At 37.0% G+C, this 11,886-nt stretch overlaps 1 protein-coding gene across 3 annotated transcripts in view; it reads left to right on the top strand.

The window, feature by feature from the left end:
• Positions 1 to 383: 383 nt before the first annotated feature.
• LOC110463563 (signal transducer and activator of transcription 5B-like) overlaps positions 384 to 11,886 on the top strand; it is a 33,414-nt gene continuing 21,911 nt past the window's right edge. Inside the window, exons 1-9 of one of the 3 annotated variants that reach the window (XM_021518253.1) lie at positions 384 to 469; positions 2,378 to 2,529; positions 3,620 to 3,779; positions 7,242 to 7,331; positions 7,610 to 7,708; positions 7,847 to 7,928; positions 8,619 to 8,830; positions 10,584 to 10,738; positions 11,187 to 11,348. In XM_021518253.1, coding sequence (XP_021373928.1) covers positions 2,402 to 2,529; positions 3,620 to 3,779; positions 7,242 to 7,331; positions 7,610 to 7,708; positions 7,847 to 7,928; positions 8,619 to 8,830; positions 10,584 to 10,738; positions 11,187 to 11,348 — 1,088 coding nt within the window. In that variant the 5' untranslated portion in view covers positions 384 to 469; positions 2,378 to 2,401. Of the gene's footprint in view, positions 470 to 521; positions 870 to 918; positions 1,603 to 2,377; positions 2,530 to 3,619; positions 3,780 to 7,241; positions 7,332 to 7,609; positions 7,709 to 7,846; positions 7,929 to 8,618; positions 8,831 to 10,583; positions 10,739 to 11,186; positions 11,349 to 11,886 lie in introns of those variants that run through there. The other 2 variants (XM_021518252.1, XM_021518251.1) reach the window with 2 other exon arrangements.

Raw genomic sequence — 11,886 nt, 5'->3', positions numbered from 1 at the left:
ATACTATATACTATTGAAACAAATATACGAGCTTCGCTCTCTCCAAGCCATGCCTGAGTCATATTACTATTTAAATAAGTTATATAATATACAAGTTAAAATAAATCGAAATAACATATATGATTTCTGATTTGAGTCTATAACTATGACCATGGAATTAGATTGCTATCGAAAACCGTGATATGAGTGATCAGATGTTGAAATTGTGGGTGACAATAACGTAATTTAGGGGACCTGTTGAGCCTAAATGATATATATACAGTCGGATATTAAGCGGAGCTTGTACAAGTCTAGCGATAGGTGCATGTTTGAAAGCTCGATTTTCATTGGTTATTATGAAAAACTTTAATCCAATTGAATAAAAGTTAACAAAGCAGGAAAGAGTTCCAAGAAAAGGTTGCCGTCTCTTCCGGGAATTCCCACGTACGGGTTTTTTCCCTGTTGTGCCCGTTGTACAGTTAGAAAAACGGTAAGTCATTGAGTAGGCTACGTGATCCATTGTTAAATGATCGTCATCGCCTATGTAACGTCAACCCGGCTGACTTGACGGGCTCAGTTGACAATAGTATGCAATTATCATTGAAAAAATGTCTTTTCACTTTCGGTTTGCCCAATGTCAAGAAAGTGTACTCACGAAATAAACAAAATGTTGCAACCCTGATAAGCTAACAAAAGGTCAGGATTAGGCAAAAAGGTCGAGCTAACTCTATAAACGGAAAAACCCAATATCCTCAATACCTGGAATATTGCTCATATAACGGGAACATTTGCATAAATAGAAAACACGTTTCTTGGATACAATACGACAACCTAACAAGAGCGCGAATAGACCATATTTGGACAGCATGAAGATAGAGAATGCGGAAAAGGTAACTTGACCTATTTTTGCATTTGAAATCTTGTTCATTTTCAAGTGTTTTTATGAGGTTCAACACAACTTATTGGCAACTTAATTGACCCAGTACCTGACGACAATCATTATAATGATTATGAGAGGGTAGAATGTGAATTCAAGTTGACATATCTGCCTGTGAGGTCAGCGTCACTGACCTTTTATTTACTACAAAGAAAACAGGAAACTAAGTCAGGCACTTGCTCAGGAATTTTGATGTAGTCAGAAAACTGCTTAAACACAAAGCGAGTTACATGTGCTGGATTTTTCCTTTATTGAATGAGTATTGTTCTCAGGTTTTGGTATATGAACATCAGTGTATATTGTAACAGAATACTTCAAAGTTAACAGGCAATGGTGATTTTTACCAGCCATTTGTTCTTGAAATTTTGAAGACAAAAATGGATGACAGGGATTGTGAAACTGATCAACTTAAAGGATTAAGTCACAACGTACAGGGAGGTTTGTCTCACAGTTACTTAGAGAGTGGTGTCAGCAAAGAGCATTGTCATTTAGAAACTAAATCTGAGGCAGACCTACACAGTCAACCAAGTGCTTTCTCACAGAACCATCATTCCATGCAGTCACATAATGGAATGTACAACATGGAGTCAGGCTATAGTCAATACACAGCAGGCTTTTCCTCGGGGAACACAACATTTACATACCAACAGAATGGGGGCACTCATTTCTCACCATGGCCAGCAAAGGTATAAATTAAGACAGGGAGTTTAGAATGAATGCATGGACAGGTGAATCTGAGATATGTCCAACAAAGCTGGAATATAAAAAAATGTTAAGTACAATGTACATAGGTTTATAATGCCTCTAGATCTGTAGAGCTGAAGTTTGTCATAGATCAATTTAACATTAGTGAAAGTGTTTATTGATGCTAAGGCTTTCAATCTCACTGCTGTTTAAACATGTCTTTTTTCTTAATAAACCTTGTGAATTTAAATACTGTTGTCCTACAGTTTCTGGTGAAATTCTTCCAAATTTTGTACAAGACTGGTTCATGTGGTTTTTACCCATGTTAAAACTTAAGATGTTTAACATTGCAGAAGTTTGTTATATTTGTCATTCATCCTTGTTCAGGTAATTATTTTTCAACCTTGAATTTCTCATTGTAATATTTGTTGGCCGGTCACTTTATTTTTCATTCAATCTTTTTTTTTCTAGTAAATTTTGATACTAAGCGATTAGTAGTGGTATGGATTATTGGCAAAACAAATGTATTTCTTTGTGTATGTGTTTGTAATGAAAGAGATCTTTGCTTTACAAAAGACCATAAATGCAATAACGATATACTACTTGTATACATTTACTGATATATTATTGTGCTAGTTTTTGACTTGCTTATTTTCAGTATATGTACTTGATACCACGGTTATAAATGACTCACTATGATGAAAGGTAGATAAGACACTGCTGTATTTAAAATTCAAATGAACATATCAGAACTGCAACATCCCTTTCATTCTACAGCCAACCGGGAACTGGGACCCAGCAATGTCCCTTTGGGCTCGTGTTCAGCGCCTGGAGGGGGATGTCATAAAGAGGATCCAGTCTCAGTATGGCCAGCACTTCCCTATTGAGGTCCGCCACTACTGTGCCCAGTGGCTGGAGGAGCAGCCATGGTAATGCAATATTTTCTTTTTCTTTTTAAATTGTGGTTTAAATTTCATTGTACATGTATTATTACTAACCAACTCTTAATTTACAAGCCCCCAAGCTTTTAAGCCAATTGTAGACACAAACTTTCAATGACAGAATTATTGTTCTGAATAATTTATTTAAAATGTATGGCTTGTCATCAGAATGGAATATTTGTGAACGGGTTATAGCAGGATAAAGCAGAATTTTGCTAGGTAGCTCATTGAAAATAGCATGCCTTGTTGTCAAGCATAATGTCATCAGAATAACGGCGCCATAGATTGCACTATTAATCTCACCTCTTTCTTGATCTAGTAACATTTGCATGTTTCTACTTAAAAAAATGTATTACATAGAAATTTAATGGGGGATAGAAATTTAATGGTTTTCCCATTGAATACCATACATACATTTCACTTGTATGACAGAATATACCAATTTTTTCACTTGTATTTTGTATTATGCATTTATATATTACCTTACAAATTATACATGGATCTGCTGGTCGGAGAAAATGTGTAGAATACTTTTTACAACTTTGTACCATTTATTTTGATGTACTTGTAATTCTGCTCAGATGCAGGTGGAGTGACAGTTGAATAGTGGTTGTTTTGCTACACCTTTGCTACATAAACCAATGTACATAATTTACTGCACAATCGATAGCATTTTATATTTTTTTTTATATATATAGACTGTTATACATATATTGATTAAACGTCGGACTCCTGTGATCCTCATGGATACTTTTGAAATTTAATTTTCAAGGGATTAAAATATATTTTTACTTTCCTAACAGACATAAATGTTTTAACATCTTCCCTCTCCATACTGAGCATATTTAAATCTTGCAAAAATGGCCATCCGATTGGGAATTTTACAATGGCAAATTGAGAATTTTAGCAAGATTTTCTGAGGGGAAAGTGGCCGTTATTCGGCCACAAATTCTATTGTAGGAAAATCCCTATCATAAAACACCTCCATGCCACCCCTTAGGCTGAACATAATTTCTGGAGATGGACTCTGTGAAGTCATTTTTGTATAATTTACCAAATTAAATCTGTGGTTCTCCAGGAGTCAGATTGAGGAGGACAACCCTGCCCATGAAGTGTACGCCCACCAGGTACTATCTCACTTGATCAAGGCCATCCAAATACAGATAGACGAGTTTCCTAGCAGCAATGAAAGCTTCTTACAGAAGATGGTGCTACAGGATTCTGCAAACAAACTCCAGGTAAGTCACTTCTACAAATAAAGTACATGTACCTATCCACCAAACTCCAGGTAAGTCACTTCTACAAATAAACTACATGTACCTAACCCCCAACTCCAGGTAAGTCACTTACCTAACCCAAAAACTTCAGGTAAGTCACTTCTACAAATAAACTACATGTACCTAACCCCCAAACTCAAGGTAAGTCACTTCTACAAATAAATATGTAACTAACCCCAAAACTCCAGGTAAGTCACTTCTACAAATAAAGTACAGGTACCTATCCACCAAACTCCAGGTAAGTCACTTCTACAATCCAGGTTAGTCACTTCTACAAATAAGTATATGTACCTAACCCCCAAACTCCAGGTAGGTCACTTCTACAAAAAAAAAAAGTAAATGTACCTAACCCCAAAACTCCTGGTTAGTCACTTCTACAAATAAAGTACATGTACCTAACCCCAAAACTCCAGGTAAGTCACTTCTACAAATAAATTAATGTACCTAACCCCCAAACTCCAGGTAAGTCACTTCTACAAAAAAAAAAAGTACATGTACCTAACCCCAAAACTCCTGGTAAGTCACTTCTACAAATAAAGTACATGTACCTAACCCCAAAACTCCCGGTAAGTCACTTCTACAAATAAATTCATGTACCTAACCCCCAAACTCCAGGTAAGTCACTTCTACAAATAAATTCATGTACCTAACCCCCAAACCCCAGGTAAGTCACTTCTACAAAAAAAAAAAGTACATGTCCCTAACCCCAAAACTCCCGGTAAGTCGCTTCTACAAATAAATTCATGTACCTAACCCCCAAACCCCAGGTAAGTCACTTCTACAAAAAAAAAAAGCACATGTACCTAACCCCAAAACTCCTGGTAAGTCACTTCTACGAATAAAGTACATGTACCTAAGGCCAAAACTCCCGGTAAGTCACTTCTACAAATAAATTCATGTACCTAACCCCCAAACTCCAGGTAAGTAACTTCTACAAAAAAAGTACATGTACCTAACCCCAAAACTCCTGGAAAGTCACTTCTACAAATAAATATGTAACTAACCCCAAAACTCCAGGTAAGTCACTTCTACAAATAAAGTATATGTAGCTAACCCCCAAACTCCAGGTAAGTCCCTTCTACAAAAAAAAAAAGTACATGTACCTAACCCCAAAACTCCTGGTTAGTCACTTCTACAAATAAAGTACATGTACCTAACCCCAAACTCCAGGTAAGTCACTTCTACAAATAAAGTACATGTACCTAACCCCCAACCTCCAGGTAAGTCACTTCTACAAATAAAGTACATGTACCTAACCCCAAAACTCCTGGTAAGTCACTTCTACAAATAAATATGTAACTAACCCCAAAACTCCAGGTAAGTCACTTCTGCAAATAAACTGCCATAAAAACTTGTGTCATTTGCACAGTTGTTATGTTGAAATTAAGTTTGTGCACAAATTAAATACCAAGTAGCTATAGATAAAAAAAAAAAATGGGGGGGGGGGGGTCCCAGAAAGATTGTTGTTTTGCAGTCTTTTATCTTGAAATTTCTGATAAAATTTCTCGTGTTGTTTGGTTGAGAAATTATTGCATTCCATGTTGTGTGTTCATAAGAAAAGCCATTCATGGGTATTTTCAAATATTACGAGTATTACATGTGTCAAATTACAGTTGGAAAATCCTTTGTGCTGTGTCATCTTGACACACATATGTTACAAAACTGGCATAGAAATATTTTACAAAGATGGTTTACCCTACAAATAGGATAGATTCTGCCAAATCTGACTGGGTTAGTCCAGTACTCTAACTGAGGGAGATAAGCTTTTTCAACTCACAGATATGGTTCATTTCTACAAATAGAGTCCAATATTTTAACTGAGGGAGATAAGATTTTTCAACTCACAAATATGGTTCATTCCTACAAATAGCCCCCTTAATATAAATCTGGCTGATCTGGTTAATCCAATATTCTACCCGAGGGAGATAAGCTTTTGCAGAAATACAGGTCCCACAGTGGCGACTCCATTCAGCTGCTAGCTGCTAGACAGGTATATATAGCTTAAGTTGACTGACCTTAGGGCGTGACCTGGACGGGCAAGGTCATTTTGAATCTCAATGGGCCCGGTAAGCTGGAGTCTTACCCCCTCTAGACGACCGAACAAGGGCTTCACCCATGAAGTGTAGTCTATAAACCCATCAACCAACCAACCAACCAACCATAGCATGGTCTGTTTTACAGTAGATGTATTGGGCATATCAATCTAGTCTGTGCTTGCTACACTGGCATACCTAGTGAAGGTTTGGGTAAGACAGTGTTAAATTGGATTGGTGTGTGTCGATATGCACACATATGTGTTCAGTCTGGTGTTAACAAGTACTTCCAAGAAAACAAACAATTACATGCACATTTTTTCTACTGGATGTTGTCTTCTTATAAATAACTGTCAGTGTCAACCCATAAAAAGAACTACGCTCACTAAATTGATAAACAAGTAAAACATTTAATTTATTATTGACATTATAAAGTAGATATTTGTGTCACAGTTTCATGTCGGAGGTTATTTTTCCAGAGATTCTGGACATTGTTTTTGAGGAAAAAAGTTGAAGCTTTTATTTTAGCATTTTCAACCCCCCAAAATACCTGTGCAAATTGCATAGGTGTGCAAATTACACTGTTTTTGTACGATGCATGTACTGATTTCAGGCAACCAAATCTACACAAACAAACTCAATACATGTATTTGAATTGTGTAGGAGTAGTGTCATGTCAGTTTGATTAAAGTCATGTATGTAAAAGCGGCATGTATGTAGTTGTATCAGGTGTATGGGAAGTGTCATGTATGGGGGCAGTGTCTTGTTAAGTGGCAGTGTCATGTAAAGTAGCAGTGTCATGTATAGGGGCAGTGCTATGTGTAGGGAAAGTGTCATGTACAGTAGTAGTGTCTTGTTTAGTGGCAGTGCTATGTGTAGGGAAAGTGTCATGTACAGTAGTAGTGTCATGTGTAGGGAAAGTGTCATGTGTAGGGAAAGTGTCATGTACAGTAGTAGTGTCTTGTTTAGTGGCAGTGTCATGTACAATAGCAGTGTCATACATGGGGGCAATGTCATGTGTATGGAAAGTGTCATGTATGGGGGAAGTGTCTTGTATTGTGGCAGTGTCATGTGTAGGGGCAGTGCCATGTATGCAGGGAAAGTGTCATGTGTAGGGGTCAGTCGCTTGTTGATTGGCAGTGTCATGTGTAGTGGCATTGTCATTTGTGGGGGCGGTGTCATGTGTTGTGACAGTGTCGTGTGTAATGGCATGTCATGTATACAGGAAAAGAGTCATGTGTGTTACGGAAATGTTTCAATATTTGCACATTAAAGTACATGTATTGAAATCCTTAGAAAACAATAATAGGTATTTACAATACAGTATAAATCAAAAGGAAATATGATGATTAATATTTGATAAGTTTTCATGTTTTGATTTGTTAATCAGGCACTGTACACCACTTCTCCACTACTGCTGGTCAAGGCAATCAAAAGCTGTTTGGCTCAAGAGGAAAGATTTGTACACCAGGCTGAAAATGTAAGCATTTATACAATGGCAAGTTGTATAATTGGATTGCCAATATGTTCAGAAAGAAATCAAATAGATACTGAAGAGTCTATTATGAAAACTATTGTCAAAGTTCAACATTAATTAACAATAATTTAAGTCAGGTAATGTTTTTAACAAAATACTAAATTTAATTTCTGTATTGATTTGCATGTGTAAATGATGTGTCCAATAAATTGGAATGAAAATAGTTTGAAAATTGACAGTCGTAAGAAATCGTGGTTTGATGTTGATGTTTTTTACTACAGCCAGTGCAGAACCAGGACACGATGAACGACCAGCTCCAATCTACAGAGACCCACAAACAGATTGAGGAAATGATTGACAGATGTCAAGAGAAAACACAGGTAAGGACAAAGAGGATATACATTCATCTGCCAAAGATTTACGAAAAGTGAAAGGATCGGAAAAAATCTGTACACATTACTATTCCTTGTGATCTTGTTATCATACAGTGTTCTTTATTTCTGTTTATTCTCTTGCAGGCAACAGAGGCTGATCTGAAACAGGCGCAAAATCTTCAAGAGTCGTTTGTAATCCAGTACCAGAACCAGGTCAAGGTGAACGGTAAGGTTTTCTAGGTCAAATATCAAGATTGAGATATAGTGTTAGGTCATTTTACATAATGTTGGTACAATGGTAGCAAACTAGCTGGTGGTTTATGTTAGGCCCAGTAACTACTGCTGGAAGAAAATAAAACTCATAACTGAATGTGAAACCCAATATTAAGAAAATAACCATCAGGAAATTAAAGCAGTTTTAGTCAACAAGGAAGTTTATACTTAAAAACCTCTGAAACTTTGTCCTGTCATTAGTGAAACAAATAAGCATTTTGTTTGTTTTCTGAAAAGTCGGTGTATGATATTTCAATCTCTGGTTGTTTCATTCATAAACAGAGACTATTCAGCCTGTGAATAAGCAATTTTTCTCATTCTAAAGCATCGATTTTGTGCTCAACTATCTTTCCTCTAAAATGCGAAATTGTGTCAAACAATAAAAAAATGAAAGTATAAACAGAGCAAAAACAGTATGCAGCATTAAATATCTCAAGAGTTCTTCCAAATTATTGACAAAATATGAATTTTGTCTTCACTTATTCCCTGAACAAGAACTTGAGGCTTGAGCACATGATCTAAGTTTTGAGCATGAGAATGATTTCATGAATACAGGCCCTGGACTAAATAGTGCGTGACCTTTTACAGCATGATCACTCTGATATATGGCAGTCCTTGTATAGGTTACTTATCACTGTTACAGCACAGATCCAGCAGGTGGAAAAACAGAACAAGGACCTAAATCTATATACGAACGGGGCAGACGGCGGTCCGCTCGCAGAGAGCATGACACCTCAGCAATACCAACAGCTCATTAAAAACAGTGGCCAAATGGAGAAAAATTTACGCAAACAGAAGGAGGACCTGGAACGTGACTTGCTCAGTAAAGCAGAGGAACTGCTTCAGTATCGTCTGGTAGGTAATCAACCCTTAATTCTTGAACAATCTTATGAATTCTGTGCTTAAAAGTGTCACAAATTTCTTTCTTGATGGCTTACTTTAGTAAGTACAGTATATATATAGCAGCAGGTTATTTGATTGTTTCTTTATGTCCAGTTTTTTTCCAACATAAATTGGGAAAGTGTAGCATTATTGTCGATGAAATTGGGAAGACATTCTTCAAATAAAGGAAATTAATACAGCACTTTTTTGGTAGAGGAAGCAGTCTGTATTCAGATTCAGATGTAACACTAGACAAAAAAAACCACTGACATTTTCTTGCAATCATGCTAAAACAAAATTTCAAAAGTATTGCATAATCAAATGTTTTATTCAAATTGAAATACCCAGTAGACATTGAAAGAAAATATTGGAAATTTGACAAAAAAGAAAAGAAAAAGAAAAGTGTTTTTTTAATTATAATAATTTACAATGGTTTCTATATTGCGAATATGTAATGAGTTTATATTGTTATGGTTTGATTACCATGGTTCCTGTGTTGTGTTTATGTTGTTGTAGTTACCATGGTTTCTGTGTTGTGTTTATGTTGTTGTAGTTACCATGATTCCTGTGTTGTGTATATGTTGTTGTAGTTACCATGGTTTCTGTGTTGTGTTTATGTTGTTGTAGTTACCATGGTTCCTGTGTTGTGTATATGTTGTTGTAGTTACCATGGTTCCTGTGTTGTGTTTATGTTGTTGTAGTTACCATGATTCCTGTGTTGTGTATATATTGTTGTAGTTACCGTGGTTCCTGTGTTGTGTTTATGTTGTAGTTACCATGGTTCCTGTGTTGTGTTAATGTTGATGGGGTAATTGTAAGGTTACCACGGTTTCTGTGTTGTGGATATATATGTTGACGGGGTAATTGTAAGGTTACCACGGTTTCTGTGTTGTGGATATATACGTTGACGGGGTAATTGTAAGGTTACCACGATTTCTGTGTTTTGTATATGTGGCCGGGTAATTGTAAGGTTGCCACGATTTCTATGTTGTGTATATGTTGACGGGGTAACTGTAAGGTTACCACGATTTCTGTGTTTTGTATATGTGGCCGGGTAATTGTAAGGTTGCCACGATTTCTATGTTGTGTATATGTTGACGGGGCAATTGTTAGGTTACCACGGTTTCTGTGTTGTGGATATGTTGACGAGGTAATTGTAAGGTTACCACGGTTTCTATGTTGTGTATATGTTGACGGGGTAATTGTTAGGTTACCACGGTTTCTGTGTTGTGGATATGTTGACGAGGTAATTGTAAGGGTACCACGGTTTCTGTGTTGTGGATATGTTGACGGGGTAATTGTAAGGTTACCACGATTTCTGTGTTGTGTATATGTTGATGGGGTAATTGTAAGGTTACCACGATTTCTGTGTTGTGTATATGTGGCCGGGTAATTGTAAGGTTGCCACGATTTCTGTGTTGTGTATATGTTGACGGGGTAGTTGTAAGGTTACCACAGTTTCTGTGTTGTGTATATGTTGACGGGGTAGTTGTAAGGTTACCAAGGTTTCTGTGTTGTGGATATGTTGACGAGGTAATTGTAAGGTTGCCACGATTTCTGTGTTGTGTTTATGTTGACGGGGTAGTTGTAAGGTTACCACAGTTTCTGTGTTGTGGATATGTTGACGGGGTAATTGTAAGGTTACCGTAGTTTCTGTGTGTACATATGTAAATAATGTGGTTACCATTGTTGTTGTGTTAAATATAATTATATTATTCTATTAAAGATACTCGCTGAGAAGCATCGTGTCACATTTCTTGCACTTGAAGAGCTACAAAAGTTGGTTGTTGATAAAGAACTCATCGCATGGAAACGCAAGCAGCAGTTGTCGGGCAATGGGGTCAAATTTGATACACAGCTGCTGGACATCCTTCAACAATGGTCAGTGGAACACTGTTGTTCTTTACATGTGAATTTAATCAGTGAAACTTTAAAGTGTTGAAAAATCTGGAACCTAACAGGTTTCTCAAGGAGTATCACTAAATTATACTGAAATACAATGTATACTGAAATATACTGCCTTGGGGACTGAAAACGAACACCTCAAATTTTATAAAGGAATGTTTCAAAATTATTTGCTACCATCATAATGTAATAAGTTTCAATGTACAATTGTATCCATGATTGAAGTATTAACAAGTAAGCTGGGCTTGATTGGAAGTGAGAATGATCGAGCAAATTAATTACAATATCCTTGTAATGTATCTTAAATATGTTTATACTGGTAAATGTATCTTTATGTAGTTTATACTGTAAAACATGTATACATAATGCAGGTTATACGGGTAGAAGATTGAATAACAAATGATTGTGCCTGTGATCGCTGTAGGTGTGAATCCCTGGCTGAGATGATCTGGAAGAACCGACAACAGGTCCTTGGTGTGGAGATCCTCCGTCAAAAGCTTCCAATAGATATCCCTGCTGGTACACCTGACCTTGTCCCAGAACTTAACCAGAAAATCACTGGTCTTCTCTCCTCTCTAGTCACAAGGTACAGTACCAATGAGATTGTCACATATCTCCTCTCTAGTCACAGGGTACTGAAGCAATGTCAAATATCTCCTCTCTAGTCACATGGTACTGAAGCAGTGTGTCATATATCTCCTCTCTAGTCACGGGGTACAGTAGCAATGTCACATATCTCCTCTCTAGTCACATAGTACAGAAGCAATGTCACATATCTCCTCTCTAGTCACAGGGTACAGTAGTGAGGTCCCATATATTCTCTCTAGTCACTTGATACAGTAGTGAGGTCACATATATTCTCTCTAGTCACATGGTACAGTGGTGAGGTCACGTATATTGTCTCCAGTCACAGGGTACAGTAGTGAGGTCACATATCTCCTCTCTAGTCACAGGGTACAGTAGTGAGGTCCCATATATTCTCTCTAGTCACTTGATACAGTAGTGAGGTCACATATATTCTCTCTAGTCACATGGTACAGGAGTGAGGTCACTAATTTTCTCTCTTGTCACATGGCACAGTAGCAATGTCACATATCTCCTCTCTAGGCACAGGGTACAGAAGG

Source organism: Mizuhopecten yessoensis, unplaced genomic scaffold, assembly GCF_002113885.1.
Source record: "Mizuhopecten yessoensis strain PY_sf001 unplaced genomic scaffold, ASM211388v2 scaffold10917, whole genome shotgun sequence".
Lineage (NCBI taxonomy): Eukaryota > Metazoa > Mollusca > Bivalvia > Pectinida > Pectinidae > Mizuhopecten > Mizuhopecten yessoensis.
The sequence above is the reverse complement of the archived record's forward strand: the minus strand, read 5'-3'. Positions and strand labels throughout refer to the sequence as shown.